Source organism: Felis catus, chromosome B1 (assembly GCF_018350175.1).
Source record: "Felis catus isolate Fca126 chromosome B1, F.catus_Fca126_mat1.0, whole genome shotgun sequence".
Classification (NCBI taxonomy): Eukaryota; Metazoa; Chordata; class Mammalia; order Carnivora; family Felidae; genus Felis; species Felis catus.
The window spans coordinates 117011723-117036159 of NC_058371.1; the positions used below are offsets into that span (position 1 = coordinate 117011723).

Genomic DNA, 24437 nt, shown 5'->3' on the forward strand with positions numbered 1-24437 from the left:
ACTACAGAGAACTAACCATCATAGGCGAGGTGGGGGGGAATGGAATAAAACGGGTGATGGGGATTAAAGAGTACACTTATCATGATGAGCACTGGATGATGCATGGAATTGTTGAATCACTATATTGTACACCTGAAATTAATATAACACTGTATGTTAACTATTCTGGAATTAAAATAAATAATTTTTAAAAATGTAGACCTGATTGCATACGGAAGCCAACTGAAAGCTCTGAAAGAGGGGGAAAGACTATTGACATCAACGAAGCGGTGCCTAAAAGGCAATTCCATCAGTGTGGACTTGCCTAAGATAATCTGATTCAAAGGAGCAACATTGTTAGCATCTTTCTTAAGCCCCTTGTATTATTAAAAAAATTTTTGAAATTGAACAAAAAATAATAGAAAGCTGGAAATTGAGATGTATTGATGAGGAACCCCTGTAGAGTCTTGTTTGCTTTTCCCGTGGACTGTGTGGACATTCACATGAATCAGTCCATTTCAAAATTACTTTGATTTAGCCCCCTTCCCTCACCCAGTGTGGAAACTCCATCGTCGTTACTGTAACTCTGATAGCTAGCTAACGGGGATGCTCCTGCACTGAAGAAGCTGTATCACATTGAGAGGGGCCATTGCCCAGGAATTCCAGGATGAGTGAGCGACAGTATAACAATACCTCCATCAACTACGGGTATTATCAGTCATTAAATTTTTGCCAACGCAGTGCACAGCACAGCTAAAAGGCATCTCATTCTAGTTTGTGTTTTCCTTATTGCTGACGGTGGTTGAGCATATTTTTATGTATTTACTGGTAACTTGTGATTTTTCTGTAAAGTTCCACTCTGTTTGCTGTTGGGATAGTTTTCTTTTTATTGATTTGTAAGGCTTTTATAAAACTGAATATTGTGATATTCACGGAGAGGCGCCACTCAGACTCCCCTTCAAGGAGGGACTGGCTTCCTTAACTGCACGGAGCACTGTTAGCAGAGAGCCTTCAACTGTCAGTCTCTTCAGGGTTGGCATCAACTGCAGAGCCACCTTGCCCAAGGTCACACCCTCTACCAAAATGGCTTATATTCAATAGAGGAAAGGTTATAAAGGTCCAGGGTGGCTCAGTCGGTTAAGCTTCCAACTTCGGCTCACTTATTGATCTCTCAGACGTTGAGTTTAAGCCCCGTGTGGGGCTCTGTGCTGACAGCTCAGACCCTGGAACCTGCTTTAGATTCTGTCTCCCTCTCTCTCTCTGCCCCTTCCCTGCTCATACTCTGTCTCTCTCTCAAAAATAAATAAAGATTAAAAAAATTTTTTTAATTAAAAAAAAATTAAAGGTCCAGCCATTCTGGCCCGTTAGAAGGCAATTCTGACTGGCCCTGTGACATCTAGTACTCCTGTGTGGTCAGCCAAAGCTGCTGTTTGGGTCCACATTGCATCTGAACTTTTCCCTCAGCCAAATCCTGAGTCCTTCCCCTGCCTTCCACAGAGACTGAGTCTAAGGGCACTTCCTAAAAAATATTCTGTCTCAGGTTCTGCTTCCTGGAGCATCCATCCTGTGGGCAAAAAATATTTTATATATCATGGCAAATATTTCCTTAGAAAAATTCCTTAGGCAAGTATTACCTCAGGATCTTTGCACATTCTTTTCCCTATGCCACTTTTCCCTTGGCTCTCTCCTACTTCTTTTTTTTTTTTTTAATAATGTTTATTTATTTATTTTGAGAGAGAGAGAGAGAGAGCATGTGCAAGCAGGGGAAGGGCAGAGAGAGAGCGAGAGAGGGAGAGAGAGAATCCCAGGTAGGCTGTGTCAGTGCAGAACCTGACTAGGGCTTGATCCCATGAAGTGTGAAATCATGACCTGAGCTGAAATCAAGAGCCCAAAGCTTAACTGGCTGAGCCACCCAGGCACCTGGTTCTCTCTTCTTTAGGTTTCAGCTAAAATGTTACATCCTTACCAAGGATGTTACCATCCTTACATGAGCTTCCCATGATCCTCAACCTAAATCAAGTCTTCCTATTATTTTCTGTCATGGCTTCCTATATTTTCCTTCACAGCATTTATCTCAGTTTTTAATCCTGTCAGATTTATATGATTATTTGTTGAATGCCTGAACTATTTACTAGACTATAAACACCATGAGGGCAGATGTTTTAAATTTTTTTTCTGTCATTCTGTATTCAGTTACTATCATACTTCCTGACATGTAGTACATCTAACTAAATATTAGTTAGATGAAGGTATGAATAAAGGAATGAAGGCAAGAATATGTTCTCTTTCTAGAAACGTGATTTTCAAACAAGGAAAATACCTCAGCTACTGAGTTTCTAACACAAACGTTACCAACTGACATTATAAAACCATTCTGCATTCTTTTTGGTGCCCTAAAATTCTTTTGTGGTGTAGGCAAGAGGTTTGATTATAAATTAATTCTGTCCATATTTTCTTGCAATGGATTATTTGAAATTTATTTCAAGGAATTGCCTTTGGAACACAGGGTTCTTTTGAATCCCATTTTAAAACCATTATTCCATGTAATTAGAATAGTATAAATTTGGGGGGGGGGATAGGAGTTCTATGGTTAAACCATTTAAAACAAAATTAATTCCTACTGCTCAAGGCCTAAAGGGAAAATCTAGAAAGTGGGCAGAGAAAATGGGTTGTCTCATTAGATTTTGTTCAGGACCTATTATTGCCAATTTAGTAGCTCACTCTTGAATTAGATTAGAGTATTACCATGATTACTATATTTATAATATTACAAGGAATTTATAATGTGTCATTTGCAGCTGAAATTTCTCATGATTATTTTAGCCTAGAAGCAGTAATAATACAATGAAGCAAAACTTTCTATTTTTTTGTGCCATTTAACAATGTGGAGTTAAATAACATGTGGTTCTTGGATAATGGATGAATTTTATTATGTTCAATTCACTAACTAGCCAGAAAGACTGAAAGCTTAATACCAAATATATTCTGTATATCACTGGCACTTGGTTAAAAACAACTCGATTGTCCTCTTTTCTATTTTTAAGAGATATATGGGCCTCAGAATATGGGCTTATTGTCACTTACATATCTACAATCATTCAGAAAACAATTTCCACTAACAACAACTTTTTTTTTTCCCCAGACAAGGGGGAATAAAACCAATTTCTCATCTTTCATTCATTTATGTCTCTATTAGCTAGGCGAGTCTGCTTCCTTGGCCATTTGTTTCATTAAAACTTGGATCAAAATATCTTTTAAAATAGGGAAGAAAAACGTTTAAAAAATAAGTAGAGGACAGACTCTTATCTGTTCTTCAACCATGACAGTCTTAAAGAGAAATCCGGAACACCAACCTACTTTTTTCTTTTCTTCTATTCTTCTACTCAGCTTTTTTTAATTTTTTTATTTTTTTAAATGTTTGTTTATCTTTGAGAGAGAGGGAGAGAGCGTGAGCAGGGGAGAGCAGAGAGAGAGGGAAACACAGAATCCCAAGCAGGCTCCAGGCTCCAGGCTCCAAGCTGTCAGCACAGAGCTGGACACAGGGCTTGAAACCAAAAACTGTGCGATCATGACCTGAGCTGAAGTCGGACACCTAACCGACTGAGCCACCCAGGCACCCCATCTTCTATTCAAGCTCTTAACCACTTCCACCAAAGAAAGGGAAATAATATATACCCATTCCCTTTACTAATGCTTACCACCAGCGGTTCTGAGGTAGATTTTAGGGGGTGAGTAAACTTGGATTTTAAAAAAAGATTGCATCTTTATTTTCATTGACTTCTAACTAAAATTTAGCATTTATAGATGCAGACAACAAACCCTACATAGTAGGAGCACTGTCTATGCTTTTTTTCTGCAGTAGAAGTGATACATAATTGTGATATCATTTTTCTGATGGTACACGTGTCTCTATCATTTACACCCATCACTACTTGAGAATTATGGTAGGGATTAGATCTGCTGCTGGATCCAGTCACTTCATGCCTCAGTGAAGAAGCAAGTGTGTTATTAGATCACCATGTTTTTTTTTCCTAAAGTTTGTTTGTAGATATATTTCAATATAATTGGATTACTCATTAACAATGTATTTTAAATATTTACAAACATTATTTTGAGAAGAGTTTCATAGGCTTCCCAAGGCTACTTAGTAGGGTCCATGGAACAGAAGAGGTTAAGAACTCCTAAGGCAGTTATTTTCAAACTTAATAGACCTAACTTTTCCCTTTTTAAGAACTGAAGTGAAAGTAATATAATATGCAATTAACTATTTTAGAGTGTTCAATTCAGTGGCGTCTAGTGCGATTACAATATTGTGCAACCACCACCTGTCTAGTTTCAAAACATTTTCATCACCCCGGAAGAACACACCATATTCTTTAAGTAATCACTCCCTATTCCTCCCTCCCCCCATTCTTCTGACAACAGCTAATATTTTATTTTTGTCTTTATGGACTTGCCTGGTCTGGATATATCATATAAAAGGAATCATATGACATGTGACTCTTTGTGTCTGGCATCTTTTGCTTAGCATGAATGCTTCTTTTTTTAAAGTTTATTTTGAGAGAGAGTGAGAGCACACAAACAGGGGAGGGGCAGAGAGAGAGGGAGAGAGAATCCCAAGCAGGCTCTGCACTAAAAGTGCTCAGCTCACAAACCATGAGATCATGACCTGTGCTGAGATCAAGAGTCACATTTAACTGACTGAGCCACCCAGGTGCCCCTAACATTAATGTTTTTGATGTTCATACAAGAATATATCAGAACTTCATTTCTTCTTATGGGTGAATGGATAAACTAAACTTTTTTTTTAATTTTCTTGTAACATTTATTTATTTTTGAGAGACAGAGAGAGACAGAGCATGAGCAGGGGAGGGTCAGAGAGAGAGGGAGACACAGAATCCAAAGCAGGCTCCAGGCTCTGAGCTGTCAGCACAGAGCCTGACGCAGGGCTCGAACTCACAAACCGCGAGATCATGACCTGAGCCAAAGTTGGATGCTTAACTGACTGAGCCACCCAGGCACCCCTAAACTTTTATTTTAATAAGAAGTCTTTTGTAACAATGTCTTTACTCTCTTGAAACAAAATTGATAGATGATAAAACCTACTACATGGATAATTTCAAAAAAATTGATGTAATGGTTAACCATCTTATAAAGCAAACACAAAAGTAAAATAACTTGTAACAAAATTATATGTATTTCAATATGCAAATGCTTAGGCACTAATATTAAAGACATATCAAATGGTCATATGTTTGCATCCATATGTAGAATCACCATGAATTAAGAAGCTACAAATGCAGACTAGTACAGTATATAATATTAGAGACTGAAATACCATGCACATCTTAAAACAATGCAATAAATACTTTGTGTTATATACAAAATATTATTAGTTTTTAGGCTGACATAATTTTTTAAAAAACAGGATTTGCACTTATACAAATGTCTGATGGGACATTTCAGAGCAATGAAGGACACAGGGCAACACTTGATTGTATAAGGCTTTCTTAAAGTGTTGTAGCATGGACAGTATCCCTGGCCCCTATGCACTAAATGGCAGTAATGTTCCTCAATCACTGTAACGTCAGAAAACACCCTGGCAATTTAAAAATGGCCTCTATGGGGGCATTGGTGACCCAAAGAGAACATGTGACCCAGGGCACCTGAGTGGCTCAGTTGGTAAAGCCTTTGACTTCAGCTCAGGTCATGATCTCATGGTTTGTGGGTTCGAGCCTTGCATCAGGCTCCGTGCTGGTGGCTCAGAGCCTGGAGCCTGCTTCGGATTCTGTCTCCCTCTCTCTTTCTTCCTCCCCTGCTCATACACTATCCCTCCCTCTCTTCTCTCTCTCTCTCTCAAAAATAAAGATTCAAAAAAAATGCATGGGCCCTGGAATCTGCCCTTTGCAGCCCTGCCCAGGACCCTCCCTCCCCCCCCCCCCCCCCCGCACTAAGTCCTGGCTTGTTCTGTTGTGCAAGCAGGTATGGTATTGATACCCACAGTTCTTTTCTCCAAGATTTGTTCCCAGGGACTCTTCTGATAGTGGAAAGTTAGGTAAAACTTGGACACAATGTTCCTTCAGAAAACAAAATTTACACTTTGCTGTTCGGCATCCCAAAGGCTGAGCCACCAAGACTGAGGTTACAGAGACTTGTCTGCCACTTGCTCTCTGTCAGGTGATGAGAGGCGTCAGACCCTTTGGGAACTTCTTTTTCACTTGGACCAATTCTTTTTCACTTTCTTGATTTAAGGTACCAGAGCTATGTCCTAATATTTGAGTTGAACAATCCTTTTGAGAATTTTCATAAAAACATCCTGCTGAGTTATCATATAGGTATGGATCATATAGGCATATGGATCATATCATATAGGCAGATACATATTTGTGAAATATGAAGAGAAAAATGATCACCAGTGAACTATTGCCTCATTCAGAAGCCTTCCTATCTACATTAAGAAGCCTTTGAAGTGAGAGCTAAAATTAGTTGCTATTTAATAGCTGTATGTGTGGGAAAATTTTTATATTTCAAAGTAAGTGTTCAGTAACTCATCAGAAAAGGACGTCTGATAATTTAAGCTTTTCTATCAAGCTACTGGAGTTGAGGGTGATGAAGGAGGTGGGTAAAATTGTGTGAAATGAAAATGAGGACATTCGCTTAAAAATAAACAATACACAATTTTCTCAATAATCATAAGGAAGGGTATGTTAGAATTCTCTGAAAGAGCAAAATTGTCATGGAATGCCCTCAGGTGAACCTACTTCCACCTAATTTAAAATGATTAATGATTTTGCAGACTAGCCTGCAAACGTGATACGCCCATGCTAAAGCAACAGCAATTTAAGTTAAGAACAAATGTTATAAATACAGCATCTAAAGGTACTAGTGACACTCTAACAAGCACTATTAGTTAGGAAGTTAAAATAAAACATGATATAAAAGAAAAGAAAAGAAATTATATATTTTCTAAATGTAAATGGCTATACTAAAAATTGTTTCAAAAGTTTTTGAGATGTAAAGTCTCTTGGAATCTTTTTTATTTTATTGATTTTTATTTTTCACAGCACTTTTAGGTTTACAGCAAAACTCAGCAGAAGGTACAGAGGCTTCCCTTATCCCTTCCACCCCACGCAAGTGCACAGTATCCCCCACTATCAATATTCCTCATCAGAGTGGTACATTTGTTACAATCAAACCTACACTGATGCATTATTGTCACTTAAATTCCTTCATTTACGTTGGAATTCACTCTTGGTGCTGTATAATCTATAGATCTTGACGAATGTATGATTGTTCCCGAAATCCAAGTTTGGCTTCCTGTCACTTGAAAAGCCAACACTCAAGAGACAAGATTCCAACACTCAAGATTCCTTTGATCTGAAAGGAATATGAGATTTATTCAGGAGGCTGGCCACCTGGGGAGAAGGCAGACTCCTGTCCAAAGGCCAACTCTGAGGTTTCTGCCTGGCTCAGGAGTTTTTAAAGGAGTTTAGGGCAGTTAACATTTCTTGATTACATACAGACTAGATGGTACAGGCTACAGACATTATGTCAGTGTTTGGAGATTGTATTGACGAAATTTTGGGGTGATGGTGGGGTGGTTCAGAGCCGACAGCCAAGAAAGAATTCTTGAAGATGTCTTCGGTGCAAAAAAGTGATTTTATTAAAACATGGGGACAGGACCCATGGTTAGGAACAGCTGCACTGGGGTTGTGATGGGTAACTCATTATATACCCTCAGGTTGGGAGGGTGTCAGGGATACAGTAAATCTCTAAGGAATTTTGGAAGCAAGGTTTCCAGGACCTTGAAGGGCTAGCTGTTGCTAGGAAACACCATTTATTACCATTTAATAACACCTCAGTCATGAGATCCTTTAGATGTATATTGAGGGGCCATAAGCTTGGAGTATGATTGCCAGCATATGTCTTAGGGCAGTTGAGATAAAGGAAGTTGACTTACCTGATCCTCGAGTTTGGGATAATGTTAAGCTAAGGTTCTCTTTTGCCCCCAGCAAAGTGTTACCCTTGAGGCAGCTGAGCTCCTAGAGGGAGGTCACTCTGCTGGTCTCAAGGACTCGTCATTGCGCTATAGGCAGTTAAGAGAATTTAATTTTTCATTTGTCTTAGTTTCCCACATTACCATGGCAAGCACTTAAACTCCTTTTCTTTGTTCTTGGGTAGCCATGAGTGTCTGAGGAATAGCGCACAAAGTCCAACTGCTGGGGGGGTGGGGAGTGGGGAGGGGGGGGTGTGCCAGCCTGTATTTTGCCCTCAGCTTGCCCCAAGATCCCTCCTCAGTATAAGAAAGTCTGTTCCTTAGTGCCTGGAGGTCTGGTTTCTGTTTCCTGATGTGCAGAGGTGTTCTGTTTTTTCTAGGAACGTATGAATGATCATAGATACACAAAGAAAAGTTAATCAGTCACGCAGGTTAAGGTTGTTTGCTAAGGCTTGAAGACTACTACGTTGGCTGGAGGGCTGAGTTGGCTTCATAATGACATGTATCCATCATTATAGAATCACATAGAGCAGTTTCACTGTCTTAAAAATCCTCTGTGCTCTACCGGTTCATCCCTCCCTCCAACCCCAACCTCTGGCAACCACTGATCCTTTTATTGTCTCCACAGTTTTGTCTTTTCCAGAACTCGTACAGTTGGAATCATATAGTATGTAGCCTTTTATGATTGGTTTCTTTTACTTAGTAACATGCATTTAAAGTTTCTGCATGTCTCTTCATGGCTTGATAGCTCATTTCCTTTTTGGCACTGTCCTGATGGGCCACAGTTTATTTACCTATTACCTATTGAAGGGCATATTGGTTGCTTCCCAGTTTGGGCAATTATGAATAAAGCTGCTATAAACATCCATCTGTAGGTTTTCATGTGGACATAAGTTTTCAGTTCATTTGATAAATACCAAGCAACATGACTACTGACATGTATAGTAAGACTATGTTCAGTTTTGTAAGAAACCGCCAAATTGTCTTCCAACGTAGCTGTAGCATTTTCTGTTCTTAATAGCAATTAATGAGATTTCCTGTTGCTCCACATCCTGGAAGCAGTTGGTGTTGTCAGTGTTTCGAATGTCAGCTATTCTGAGATAGGGGTATCTCATTGTGGATTTAATTTGTATTTCCCCAATGACTAACGATGTAGAGTATCTTTTCATATGCAAATTTCCATTGCATATCTTCTACAGTGATGTGTCTCTTTGGGGCTTTTCCCTATGTTTCATTTGGTTATTTGTTTTCTCATTTTGAGTTTTGAGTTTTTGGGGTATATTTTGGATATGATTCTTATTAGATATGTGTTTTGTAAAAATTTTCTGCCAATCTGCTTAAGATTTCAACTAAAATTCTCTTTTTTTAAAAAAATGAATTAAGCAGAAATTTTTATTTCCAAGCTGATCAAAGATCATGACAAACACAAATAAAGTATCCTTTTAAGTGTCCCAGATTAAATCAAAGGCACATCATCAAAGTAAAACCTACCTGTGACATTAAAAATTCATTTAGGCTGTAGTATTTTCACATTATTTTGTTTTTAATCATTTGCAAAATGTTGCGAAGATCACATTTAAACATCTTTTTAAAGACATAATGTAGGGTTTTTTTTTCCTTTTTAAAAAAATTTTTTAAGTACAACCACAACTATAAAATAGAGGAACTTAAGAAGACAAAGACCAACTCTGCTTCACACACAGGATGGGGCAATCTAATACACAACCCAACATGAATCTTTCCATAACAAGTTTGCTAAGAAATAGCTCCTATGTTTAGTGTTACAAATAAAATAGTCTTCTCATTTAGAAAAATCAGACCATGGGGCGCTTGAGTGGCTCAGTCAGTTAAGCGTCTGACTTTGGCTCAGGTCATGATCTCACAGCTTGTGAGTTCTAGCCCTGAGTTGAGCTCTGTGCTGACAGCTCAGAGCCTGGAGCCTGCTTGGGATTCTGTGTCTTCCTCGCTCTCTGCCCCTCCCTCACTCACACTCTGTCTCTCCTTCAAAAATAAACATTTAAAAAAAATAGAAAAATCAGACGTCATTTGATTGATAAAGCCTATTCTTCCTCCTCTTCTATACTTGTTTGTCTTCATGTAGAAACTGTAAATTCACAAGAAATGAACCAGTTTTGATATGCTATAAAAATCTTAAGAACAACAAATTATAAATATTCAATTTTTTAACAAACAAAAATGTTTTTCTTCCCAAAATGTAAACATCCAGTAAATAAAATGAACATAGTATTCCAGGCATATAGAAACACCAGTAATTCGCTTATGAAAGAGGTGTGTTTGGTGGTAACATTTTTGTTTGTCTTACATATAAAAGAACTTTATTTTATAGAATAAAATGGTCTGAGAAGAACTCAGGCCATTATTACTTAAAGTCTACTCCTTCACCCAGTCTCCTTACCTGAGTGGAAAAATTCATCAATTTTTATAGAATTTTGGCTATAGCACCAGGCCACAGGAAAGGTCTGAAATATCTAAAGTCATTTGGCTGGAGAAAAGTGTTTTCTTGTGACTTGGAGGCAGCTATTCATCACTTTGTGCTTAAAAGCATTCCCTAGTGAACTTCTTCCCTACAGCCTTTAGGATAAAGCACCGGATCTGGGCTCCTGGAAGGCGTTGCTTCCAGCTGGAACACGTACACTTACACCTTAAACTTCCAGGGCATCCTCGCAGGCATTCGGCGCACAGTTAACTGTTGAAGCTCTGCAGCTGCCTGTGAGCCCTTGACCCTCTCCACCAGCCTGAGCTGCTCCACCCAGTGTGGAAGGCTGTTCACGCAGGCCCCTGAAGACATGACGGCCGCGCCGGGCTCCGAGGGCCTAAAGTTCTCTTGTAATATCATTTCATTTGGCTTTTAGAGTTGAAATCATTACATTTTTTTTTCCCTTAGTAATACAAGTAACTTAGTTTAAATACTTGATAAGTAACAGTTCATGGAATATTTTCACAATATTTTGAATGAAATTAGATAGGTAGTAAAGTGGGGGTCGGTCTCCAATTAGTCTGAATTTCTCCTAACAAATTTTGTTTTGCAAAAAGAAGAAAATTAAGATGAGAATTAAATTCAGCTAGGAGAACCAGGAAACAGAAACAAAAAAAGAATATTGGTGGTTTAAGTAAGATATTTATTTGTCTCTCATGTAGAAGTCCAGGGATATGTGTTCTAGAGCTAATATGGTAGCTCTGCTCCACAGAGTCCGGTGGGGTACAAACAAGCTCCTTTCAGTTCACAGCTCCATTCCTCAAAGGTGTGACCCTTATCTTCATGGACAAGGGAGCATCCAAGTTCTAAGTAACAGAATGCAAGAAATGATGAAGAGGAAAAGGTAAAGGATGAACTACCTGCCTCCTTATTTTCCCCACCCTAGCTTTATTGAGCTATAATTGATATATAACATCGTGTAAGTTTAAGGTGTCTAGTGTGACGATTTGATACGTGTATATTGCAAATATATATATATATATATATATATATATATATACATGTGTATATTGCAAAATGATTACCAAAATAAGCTTAGTTAATAGCTTCATCTCCTGACATAATTATCTTTTTTTGTAAGTGTGTGTGGTGCAAACATTTAAGATCTCTTGCTATTCTCTTAGCAGTTTTCAAATATATAATGATTATTAAGTATAGTCATCATACTGTATGTTGCATCCCTAGAACTTATAATTTGTACCTTTTGACCACCATCTCCCTATTTCCTCCACCTGCTAGTCTCTGGCAGCTACATTCTACTCTTCCTGAGTTTGCTCCACCTCCTTTTTAAAAATATTGTTCATATAAATGAGATCATGAAGTATTTGTCTCTGCCTGGCTTATTTCACTTAGCATAATGCCTTCAAGGTCCATCCACGTTGCCACAAATTTCAGGATTCCCTTCTTTCTCATGACTGAATAATATTGTTATGTATATATGTACACCACATTTTACTGAAGAATGTTCCTAGATATCCCACTGGTGGACTTTAGTTACATGCTCATACCTATTGTAATGGAAGCTGGAAAGTACAGTTCTTATTTGGAAAAGTAAAAAATTATTTTGTTATAAAAGAAGGGGAGTACTGATGCTGGGGGACTATTAGCCTCTATCACCCGCAAACTTATTCAATCACTTTGCAGTATTTCTATTTTGTTCTTTTACCCATTTTTATTTTTATTTATTTGTTTTGCTTTTGAGAGGGAGTGCAAGGGGGGAGGGGTAGAGGGAGAAAGAATATTAAGCAGGCTCCTTGCTCAGCACAGAGCCCAACATGGGACTCAGTCTCATGACCATGAGATCATAACCTGAGCGGAAATCAAGAGTCTGTTGCTTAACTGACTGAGCCACCCAAGCGCCCCTCTTTTACTCATTGTTAAAATTGTTTATTTTCTTATTTTTAAGAGTTCTTTGTGTGTGTGTGTGTGTGTGTGTGTGTGTATGTATTAAACCACTTTTTACAAAATTTATTTATTTATTTATTTATTTAGAGAGCATGTCTAGGGGAGGGACAGAGAGAGAGAGAGAGCATGTGTAGGGGAGGGAAACAGAGAGAGAGAGAGAGAGAGAGAGAGAGAGAGAGCATGTGTAGGGGAGAGACAGAGAGAGAGAGAGAGAGAGAGAGAGAGAGAGAGAGAATCCCAAGCAGGCTCCACACTGTCAGCGCAGAGCCCAATGCAGGGCTTGAACTCACCAACCATGAGATAATGACCTGAGCTGAAACCAAGAGTCGGATGCTTAACATACTGAGCCACCCAGGGGCCCCTGTCATATTTTGATTGGCTCGCAAGCACGAGCAATGGCAACTGGTACATTTTTAAACCTGTTTATTTACCTGTTATAGGTAAGGATAATAATGAATTTGAGAGACATATGCTGCTTTTACAAAATATCACACATAAATGACTACTCCACAATTCCAAAATTCTTTTATTTCCCATTAGGATAATTCAGCATTTCAGAAAATGACAACTCTATCCAAGTTAGATTTTGTATTACACTTACCAATGCTAAAAGCAAAAACAGAACTGGGATCACTATCTCATTTTTCTCTAGCTCCAACTCCTATCTCTAGCACAGTTTCACAGCTGTGGAAAATACTGGTTTTGTACCATCTTTAACGAAAGTCTTTCACTTTAGTTGTCAGCCTTCTTAGGGATGGCCTTAGCTGCTTCACCCATGTCATACCCTTTCCAGGGAAGCCCATATCCAATTACTGGAGTATAAAGGCCCAGTCATTTTGGTTCTACTCTGACAACTCTAACTGGAGCCACTTAAGCTCCAGAATATTCTGTGGGGTTTAATCTTATTCTGAGAATCTATAGACCATTAGAAAATAGCCCACAATTTTGTCTCAGTGGGGTTTGTCTTGTTGAAACATCTGAACTTCAAAAGTTAATAGAACAATGAAGCTTTTTTTTCTACATGAGGAAACAATAAAATTATACAGCCACTGTGATGTATGCACAAAAGAAACTCCCCGCCCCGACCTTTTACGGGAGAGTCCGCCCTACAGATTAGCTTAAGGAAGCTGACACATTACAAAGCCACCACTGTTGACAAAAACATTTTATGATCTACAATCTAAGTAGAGAATCTAAATGGTTATTAACAATATCTTCTAGAGATCCTTTCTGGAAATTGGGTAGACCAGTCTTGTAATTTTAACTGTCCTGAAATAATTTGTGATATTGAAAGAACTCAGGTGCTCAGTAGCGAAGAAGGTGAACTCAGTTCACAGTTGCAGTAGAAATATGTAGAATTCCCACAGACCTTTCCAAGGAAGTTGGACTGTTCGGAAAGAAAATGACATTTGTGGCAGACTGAAGTTTGTCCTCCATTATTCATTTTTCCCTTCGTCTGTAGTAGTATGGCTCCTAATTTGTATCCAGGCCTCTGATGACCCAGAAAAAAGGCTCCTAGTTTATAGTTAGTTGTGGCCCGTAGACTAAGTGCTGCTCAATGCAAGTAAAAGTAGTTATATAGTTTCTGGAATGTGTTCTTAGGGGAAGGGGCACACCCTTCTTTTTGTTTTTGTTTTTTTTTCCTCCTTTCTTACTAGGTGAAATGAAGATCTGATGGCTGGAGCTGTAGTAGTCATTTTAAACTATTAGGGTGATCTTAGCAATGGAAATCAAACACAGAAGAGCAACGAAATAGAAGTAATTTGGCTCTCTAATATGGGAGAGCTCTGTTTCACCTACCTCCAGACATTTATGTTGATCATAATCCTGACCACCATCTAGATATAAGTATTATTCTCTCTCTATAAAGTTACATGATAGCTATAGAGCCATCTTGGTAACATTTCTGCCTACAGAATTTTGTAAGTAAAGGTTTGTTTCAGCCAATTTTTAAAAAATCTTGTCTATCTTGTTAACATCGAGAACCAGGGATGTACTTGTAGCTATAGAACAGAGGAAAAAAAAACTAGTTTAGACTGGAATCAGATCCATAATCATGACTTAATCAATGTAACTTAATTAACAATCTGTGCAAAGATGTTTGTCTTGTAAGAGGTGTGATTTTAAGTTAGAATTATATTTTTCATGAATTTATGTATTCATTGAGCACAGGAACAGTTCACTTAGAAGCCAATTTTTATTACAGTGCTTTAAGAGATGGTTTTAAAAATGCCTTCTCTTTTCATTAAAACCATTTCACTTAGTTTTCGCAAAGATCTTAAATGCATTTTTTTGCCTCTTTCTGTAAAATTGCTACTCTTTCTGCTTTCACTTTTAGCTGAATAACAGATATTTAACATTAAGTTTTAATTTCTAATGAAAAACCTTTTTTACTGCTTTCTTTTGGATTCTCTCTTTGATATGTGAGAATTGAACTTTATATTGACAAGGAGGACATTGATGATCTTAAGAAGGTGGAGGAAGCTCATCTGAATTGAGATGGGGAAAGAATGTGAAGTGGAGATACTACTTAGCAACAACTGTTTTCACAAGTTTTTCTGGAAAGTGAATAACTAGAATTTCATATGCTAATAGAAAAATTTGGTAAAAAAGGACTTCCAGGAGCAATTTACCGCCACGACAAAGGAGCCATTATTTTATGCAGGGCATGCTGCCACAACCAGCAAGGATACTAAATCTTAATTCCTAAGTGTTTAGCACATTAACAATCCAGTGGGTTGGTCAGGGTGAGATATGTTTACAAAGACCTGGGTACAGTACCAAGTGCCACTGTAGAAGTGAAAATATAAGAAAAAGAAAGGCTAAATCACCTTTAGTTTGGTTAAATAGGAAAGGCTTCATGGAGGAGATAGCATTGATGATACAAACATCTTTGCACAGAAGTTAATGGTTTTTTTTTGCTCTAGAAGTCAGTGTCAAGGTCAAATCTTCACAAGGTCTGATCATTCTTACGATGTTTTTGTGTATGTGATGCTTGTCTCCTACATTGGACAGTCTCTAGAGCAGCGCCTGGCACATAATTATCACTCAATATATCATTATAATAAAGATAATATTATGACAGTAAATATTGACTGGATTGGTGAGGGCACGAACGCATATACACATTAATAAGTGACCATGAGCTCCTCAGGGGTGGTGGATGTTGTCTTGTTTACCTTTGAACCCTGACTTCACTGCTCATATACAGTGTACCTTACTGCAATTTGCTGGGCACTCCCATTTCTCCCGTTTCTCCAACCAGAGATTGGCTGGAGTGGGGGATCCAGATCCAGACCCGGGGCCAGAGTGTTGACTCCGGCCAGTAGGGGACGCCGGCGCGAGGCTCTGCCAGGACCCCAGCACCGCCCAGCGCAGAGCCGGACCGCCGTCTACGCCATGCGCGTGCTGCTGCCGCTCCTGCGCACGGGTTGGGGCTGGCGCGCGTGGGCCCCAGCTGCTGCCCGCTTGCCCCCGGGAACGAGTACAGGGCCCGGGCCGCACCGCGCCATGGCCCTCTACCGCACGGAGGAGCGCGGCCAGCCCTACACCCCCGATTACCGCCTTTTCTTCAGTAAGTAGCTCGCGGGGACTCCCGCGGACGGCGCGCCTAGAGGAGGCTCGGGCTGGAGCCTGTATGGTCCGCGCGGCCTCCTCCCTCCTTCCTTTGGGTGGCCGAGCGGCCCAGGCCGCCTGCCCGCACGCGGGGGCCCGCGCAGAGCCACGGAGCAGCCAGCGAAGGGGACGGCGAACCCAACCCCCAAATGCGGAGCGCAGAGACGCAGGGCAGCCGGCGGAGCCGCGCCGAGTCGCCCTGGGCGCTGCCAACCGCCCTCTCCGAGCCGGGCGCGGAGCGCGCAGGGGCGCCCGCGGTACCCCGCTGCGGCCGCGCAGCCTTAGGCGAGTCCCTGCCGCCATTCCGGGCTCAACGTAATTTAGTCGTGGGAGGGAAGCGCAGAATCCGCCCTCTGGACGGCTTCCTCGGGCGCGTAATCAAGCTCCTCCTCCCGGGGAGGGCCGCCTGCGGTTGGAGAGGCAGGCAGAACTTTGGAGGTTTCTCGTCCCGTGGGTCTTTTTCTGGGGCGACTCTGGCCAAGGATCTTGTCTCAGAAGCATGAATTTATACTCACAGGTTGGCACTTTGAATGCTGTGCTGCGTCAAGAGCCTAGTGGGCCTCAGGGTAGCCAGTGTCCTCCTCACATTGAACAAGCCCCAGAGGGCGACACGAATTGCAGGGCGCTGAGCTGGCCGGCCAAGTCGGAAAATGACCCGGGTTCCCGTTATTCTCATTTTTCTTTGCAGCCCCATGTTGCACCGTGTAGGTTAGCAATAACGTGAAAATAGCGAGGTTGGTCGAGTTGCTTTCATGCCTCATTGATTTCAGAGCCCTAAGGGGAGGAGTACTCTTTCTGTGAAGTCGGCCTTGCCTGATCGCCCATCTCGTAGGAGCACCAGCTTTGGAGGCTTTCAGATTTAAGCCCGAATCCTGGATTTTTCAGCTCTTGGCTCTGTGACCTCTGATGAGTTTCTAACTTTGCTACGCCTTGTTTTTTGTCTTATCTGTGAAACAGGGCTGTAAAGATTACATGGTGAAGTGTATGTAGTGATTAGTCAGAGTGTATAGAATATAAATTATTATTAATAATACCTGTCTCATTATTGATACCTGTACTTTATAAAATGTTTACACGTATCCTTAACTGAACTTAGCGTCGAAGGATATTTTATGGAAGAGGAAACTGAATTTGTATACTCTTAGGATTATGATGCAACTGATAGTGAAATACCCATATTCTTCAAAATTGGTTGCTTTTTTCCTCTTTGGTACATATTTTTTTTACATCCTTGTTTAGTCAAGACTGATCAGGTGGAGAGGAACCCTTAACAGGAAGTCCCAAGTTTCTGAATGGATGTGTTCCCAAAGGTTATGTATGATGTGATGACTTTGGGCACCGTTTTCTATTGAAAGAGTGTTATGAAATGGCATTTAGGTTTTTGAGTAGATAAAAGCTTGTCTAACATACATGGCATGGTAAAATTATTCTAGATTTGCAAGAAGTACAGTTAATAGTAGACCAAAAACGTCAGTACGTATTTATGAAGTGTGCTGGACGCTGTTAGACATGGCACTGGGGAGATTTTCATTATGGGCCCTGCTCTCAAGAGAGTCATAATACCAATATATTATATTATTATATTATATAGTAATTAAGGAAAATATAAAGACACTGAAAAATATTTTACTTGCATGTTGGCTGAGAAACAATATCTTGAGGAGCCTAGAGCATATGACATAGTTGACTGAGCACTGGCTTTGGAATGGAGAGTCAGTCCTTAATCCTGACTTTGCGGTGTGAGCTCTCACTTCCTGTTATTTGGGCAGGTGATAGCTTCATTTCATACAGGGCCAGTGTCTTTAGTTGTAAAATAATGCAGTTGACCTAGCATTTGATCTTCAAGGTCCTTGTTGGTGCTGCCATTCATTGATTGAAGGTGTTGGATCAATATTAGATATTCTGACATTCTCTCTTGGACAGGGCCTCTATTAGGCCATCTCCAGGGCGGAATTGGCCACTCACCATGGTTGGTTTCTCTAGCTACAAGTGTATTTCAGACTCATGAGTTGTCCTTAACTAGAATGTCAGAGATATCTTTTTTACCCAGTTAGGATAAATGACAGAAAACAAGAAAAAAAAGGTTTCCTGAGGTAAATGTGCAAGAATTGGAAGGAAGGGTGGTTTGGGGGAGGGGCCAGGTGGTGAGGTTGTAATTGGAAGGTTATGTGGGGTTAAACAGTTCCTGAACCAAAACACCAGATGGCATCCTTGGCCCAGGACTGTGTACTGCTTGCTGGCAGGGGTAGGACAAAGTGAAAGGAAGCCCCTTCAGTGTGAGGGAGTACGAGGAAAACAGTGAACACATTGCTCCTTTTAAAGATGGTCTCAGATTGGGTATTTTGAAGTCTGGCAGTGTCTACATGCAGTAGTAGAGTGTAGTTGTACGTGACTTCAAAGAAAAATATGAGGGGCGCCTGGGTGGCTCATTCTGTTAAGCGTCTGACTTCGGCTCAGGTCTTGATCTCGTGGTTCGTGGGTTCAAGCCCCGTGTCAGACTCTGTGCTGGCAGCTCAGAACCTGGAGCCTGCTTGGGATTCTGTGTCTCCCGCTCTCTCTCTGCGCCTCCCCAACTCATGCTCTGTCTCTCTCTCTCAAAAAAAAAATAAACAAGCATTAAAAAAATATACGAGTGTAGCACCACTTGGCTGAAAAGTGTTATTCAGCATTATTAGAGTGGAATCATTTCTCACATTTCCAAATATATCCTAATTCCCTGAAATACTACTGCATTGGGAGGTAGACCATTTTTGAGCTTCATATCTGCAAATGCTTTCTCTTTACTGCTGTTCAGAAGAATCAGAATAAATGATAACTTTAATACTTTCTTTATTTTTCCTTTTTAATTAGTGTGGACTTTTTGAAACAGTAGTGAAGTGAGACAGAATGATGTAGAGGAAAAGGGATCTTGCAGGGAATCACCAGGCCCCTTTGGTGCCAGCCCTGTCCCTTTATTAACTTTCTGTGTGGCCTTGAGTGAGTCATTTAACTTATCTGTAACTCATTTTTTTAAACCATAGAAAGAGGAAATTGGACTAGATGATCATTTCCCAAACTGTGCCGAGTTGAGCACAGATGTACCATAGTTTGTTATTAGGTTTCTTTAAACAGAGGGCTTCATGGTTTAATAAATGAGCAGAACACTTCCCATTTTATCACCATCTTGGAGAGTCACAGTGTGCGTATTAAAGTTCTGGGAAATTCTGATGTGAAGTAACTTGTCCTAAAATTTTGACTCCTAGAGCCCTTATTTCTCATCACATTTGTTAATATCATAGTGACTCCAGAGTTTTGTGGAATTAAGTTGGGGAAGCACTGGGTGAGATGATTTCTGAAACTTCCCAAAGCATGTGTATCAAAGAAACAATTCTACACTAATAGGCATGTCTTAATGGTCTTGGGCCTCAGCTCAATTTCTCCATTAGCAACATGGGGATAATGCTAATAATATTATAGAACTGCTGTGGTAGTTAAATGTGTAAATATGATCAGTGTCGCACACATGGCATATGGTAAATATTTAACTTATGTTATTTCCTTTTTTTTTTTTTTGAGTTCAAGATATAAGACCAAAATTCTTGTCATAATCTGTGAAGGGTGAAAACAACAGGCTGCGGATAAAATTGAATCTTTTGAATATGTCTCGATGTATTAATTCCTAGGCCTCAGTTTTAATGGATACTGCCCTGCAGTCTTTTGAATTAATTGTGAAATGATGATGAAGTTAGACTTGTTTATATGGGACCAAAGATAAGCACTGCATGTCAATGTTCCTTTGATAGTCTGTATGTTTTTGTTTTGCTAATAACTTGAAAATTCATTATTTTAGGTTTTTTACATTTTCTCAAAAGATGAGTAGAAGCTATGCTTTTCATAGTTTGCACTTTTGTTACTATGGGATAGTAGGGAGCAAGTGACTGGTTTATTTAGAGAAACAATGCTGTAGGTAATTCACATTGCTTTTATTTAGCATGAGAATGAATCATGCAGTTTAACAATGAATGAATTTGTTTTATCATTTATAGTAACTATGTGCTTAAGTTAAAATTACTATTGGTTCTCTTTTAAGTACATCATTTGAGTGGTAGATGATAGAATCTGCAGTTGAATGTACCATACGTTTGAACTTACTAAAATTTTCTGTGAATAATCCACACAATGTGTGTTTGAGTCTTAAATATATGAGTTTTGTAACCTTTTTTTTTTTTTTAAATTTTTTTCAACGTTTTTAATTTATTTTTGGGACAGAAAGAGACAGAGCATGAACGGGGGAGGGGCAGAGAGAGAGGGAGACACAGAATCGGAAACAGGCTCCAGGCTCCAAGCCATCAGCCCAGAGCCTGACGCGGGGCTTGAACTCACGGACCGCGAGATAGTGACCTGGCTGAAGTCGGACGCTTAACCGACTGTGCCACCCAGGCGCCCCTGTAACCTTTTTTTTTTTAAGTTGGCTCATACCATGGAATTTGAATTCTGTGTAGAACATATAGAACATTATGGTTATTGTGTGAATATTGAAGAATTATTTGTACTTGGTATTCTTCATTGTTAAAGCTTCTAGTAAGTCTCTAGAAATGCTTTTAGTAATAATATGTAATAGTTTGTTGGTACTTGGCATCCATGTAGCTATTTTGTATATATACATATAACCAAATACTGGTTTTGCATTCCATTCCATTTTCTCACTTACTAATACCATTAATAAACTTACTAATACCACTAATAAACTTTGATCCTGATACAACTTGGTGTTATGAGAGAAAAACATAGGTAATTTACAAAATAATAGAATAAAATTTCAATTCAGTCTAGTTGAAGGGAAAGTTTTGACATTGGCCATGTCAAGTGTATGTATATTGATGGGCCTGAAAGAATTCATTAGTTTATGCTCAGGGATGCAGTCTGATTTTTGACAAAGTGAAATATCAAGACAGGATGGTAGGGTGACTACAGTTGTTTGTTGGATTTTCCCTCTAATAAGTTTCCTATTGAATTGATAGTAAGTGAATAAAAAAGGATAACCCTAAAACAACAAATAAGAAGGACTCATCAGAGTGGGAGATTTCAAAATATTTATGGAACATGAAAAATAGATGTAACTGTGGTTATTGATGAAACAGCATGTATGAAATCCCAGCTTAAGTATATGTGTCAAGGGTCTGTAGTTTAAGAAGCCAGACTCCTTGCAGAACCTCAGAGTGGTTGTGGGTGGGATGTGGCACTTATCGAGGGGTCGATATAAGTTTTATTATGGAATAGCACACAGATGCTTAGCATGCAGGTTTAGGACTTGTGGGATTGGCTGGCTTCCTCTACAGAAATTGAAGAAAGTGTTTGGAGGGAAGTAGAACAACCTGAGAGCCTTCTACATTGTAGCACTTAGGATCCTACCGACCCCAACCCCCACCCAGTGCAATAGCCAGCTTCTTAGGCATTAGGTGCCTCTCCTGGTTACACATCCGTTTTTCTAATCTCTTATTTTTATTATTTTTTCAAAAAAATTTTTTAACGTTTATTCATTTTTGACAGAGACAGAGCATGAGTGGGGGAGGGGCAGGGAGAGAGGGAGACACAGAATCTAAAGCAGGCTCCAGGCTCTGAGCTGTCAGCACAGAGCCCCAGATAGGGCCCGAACCCATCAACTGTGAGTCATGACCTGAGCCAAAGTTGGACACTTAGCCAACGGAGCCACCTAGGCACCCCTCTAGTCTCTTCCTCTTAAATGTCAACGAAATTGTTAAGGATCACCCTCAGGCAGGCTTTCATCACTACTATTTTACCAAACTGCTTTTGTCAAAATGTGACTTCCATGTGGCAAATATAATGACCAGGTTTTTTTTTTTTTTTTTTTAATGTATGTTTATTTTTGAGAGAGTAAGTGAGTACAAGCTAGGGAGGGGCCGAGAGAGAGGGAGAGAGAATCCCAAGCAGGTTCCGTATTGTCAGTGCAGAGCCCAGCTCAGGACTCGATCTCACAAACCACGAGATCATGACCTGAGCTGAAACTGAGTTGGATGCTGAACTGACTGAGCCACCCAGGTGCTCTTATAATGATGTTTTAAGTTCTCATCTCACATGAATTATCAGTAGAACTTTTCAGTTGATTACTTTGTCTTCCGTGAAACATTTTTTTTCTTTTATCTCTAGGATAACATTCTCTTTTATTTTGATGGCTTCTCCAGCAGTCTTCTTTTCTGGATCCTCATATTTCTGAACTCTAACTTTTGAAATGCTCCAGGATTCAGTACTTAGCTCACATCTCTCTCTCTAGGGCAAGGGTTGGCAAATATTCTGTAAAGGGCTGTGATAGTAAATAGTAGCCTATGCAGGCCATAAGGTCTCTGCCACAACTACTTAACCCTGCCTGTAGCACAGGAGCAGCCAGAGACAGTAAAAGTCTGAACATGGCTTTGTGTTCCAACGAACCTTTATTTATACGGACTGAAACAGGCCATGGGCCAAAGTTTGCTGACTATAACCATTGCTCTCTGTGATCCCTTTTGGTCCCTTAGCTTTAGATACCATCTGTGTTTCCCAGATGTGTAACAGCCTGAATTTCTCTTGAACTCATTTTTACACATCCAGTAAGCACACTCTGTATCTTGAAACGTTTTTACACATCCAGTAAGTGCAGTCTGTATTTCCATTTCATTGTCTCAGAGACATCTCAAGGTTCATGTGTACAGGACTCCTGATCCCAGCTTCCACTCAGTTGGTTGTGTCTGTCCTCATATGTGTAACCAGCAACTTAGGAACCATTCTTGTTGCCTTTCTTACTCTTACCTCCCTTCTCGGTCAGTAGTTTCTCCCTTCATCTGTGCTTTTGAGATGTATCCAGGTGATGTTTACTTCTCTCCACTTGCACCCTTGCCACTCTATCCATCTTTCCCTTGACCGACTGCAGTCACCTGATTCTTCCCCTGCTGTCCCCTGTGTCCTCCTGTAGCTGCTTTCCATACAGAAGTCCCCTTGATCCTTTTGAAGTGGAAGTCACCTCATGTCCAGGCTCTGCTCAAAACCCCAGTGACTTTTCATTTCACTCTAAATAAATTTTAAATATTCACCACAGTCTACAAGGCCCCGTATGACCTACTGCTGGGGCTCCTCTCTGAATTCGTCATTTACCACTCTTCCTTTGGATCATTCTGCTCTGGCCATTTTAGCCTCCTTGCTGTTCCCGTAGCATTCCTCCACGGATGTCTGTTTGACCTGCTTCCTTACTTTATTTCTGTCTGTGCTGAAATGTTACCTACCGGTGAGATCTCCATTCTTTCAGTTTAGATTTTATCCCTTCCCTTACTCCTTTCTTGCCCTTGCTTGTTTTCCTTTGTGGTACTTATTGTACCCCGTATAGTTAGAACATACCTTTTCATTGCTTCCATACCTATGCCCCTGCTTGAATACAAATTTCATAAGAACAAGGAATTTGTACACCTACGACCTAAAACTGCTTGGTATAGTATATGTGTTTGGTAAATATCCAATGAATGCATTTAAGGAAATCTTATGAATTAAATAGGAAAAAGAGAAAGTAGAAAGAAGAGAATTCGAATTTTAAGTAGTCCAACGGGTATCCTGTGAGATTTTAGAAACCTACATCCTTTAAAAAGGAAGAGGAAGCTATGAAGAAAAGATAATCACGGATGTATTAAAATGCTGTGATTGTAGAAACAAAGGACTCTGTAGAAGGTGTAGTGGGACAAATGGTGTTCTGGTGTTTTAAGCCACCAACTTTGTGATCATTTGTTATGGCAGTCCTGGAAAACTAATACAGAAAAGTTAGACTATAAGGTAAAGAAATCTATGAGAAAGTAGAACAAAATGTCAGACAGAAAAATGAGGTAGAAAGAGGAGACATAGAGATTTAATCTAGGTAGTCCCAACATTTGACTAATACAAGTGTCAGAAGGAATGGAGAGGTAATTACAAAGGGATAGATAACAGAAGAGATCTAAGAATTTAAGGACCTAAGCATTCCTAGTCCCAGACGCATTATAAAATCTCAGAAAACTGAGGCTTTTATAAAGAAGATTCTGCAAGTCCTGGGGCTGGGGACAGAGGAGGGAGGGAGAACAGGTCACCTGCAAAGGAATGATAATCAAACTGGTATGTGACTTACCAGCATAAATGAATGCTTAAAGACTGGAGTAGTGCCTTAAAAATTCTGAGAGAAAAGAATGTTCCCCCTACAATTTATCCAGACAGCATTAATCTAGACTGAAGACCAAATAAAGATATTTCAGACATTTAAGGACGTGGGAAATTTACCTTGTATGCATCCTTTCTTACAGAACACAAATTAGGGATATGCTCCAGCAAAACAAGTAAGTAAACCAAAAAAGATGGATGAGTGCATGGGGTCCAGAAAACAGAGCTGAGCTGGAGACCAAAGAAGCAGAATCTTAGGGTGCCAAAAAAGCATTCAGTCCATGTTGCACCAAGAGG

General features: G+C 39.9%; 1 protein-coding gene and 1 pseudogene across 3 annotated transcripts in view; one reads left to right on the forward strand and one right to left on the reverse strand.

Moving 5' to 3' along the window:
* Nucleotides 1–10569: 10569 nt before the first annotated feature.
* LOC102900119 lies at nt 10570–10784 on the reverse strand (annotated as a pseudogene).
* A 4815-nt stretch (nt 10785–15599) lies between these two features.
* Nucleotides 15600–24437, forward strand: part of PPA2 (inorganic pyrophosphatase 2) — a 91453-nt gene continuing 82615 nt past the window's right edge. For 2 of the 3 annotated variants that reach the window (XM_006930935.5, XM_006930936.5), the window contains exon 1: nt 15600–15951. In XM_006930935.5, the coding sequence (XP_006930997.1) occupies nt 15777–15951 (175 nt within the window). In that variant the 5' untranslated portion in view covers nt 15600–15776. Of the gene's footprint in view, nt 15952–16060; nt 16278–24437 lie in introns of those variants that run through there. The other variant, XM_023252885.2, reaches the window with a different exon arrangement.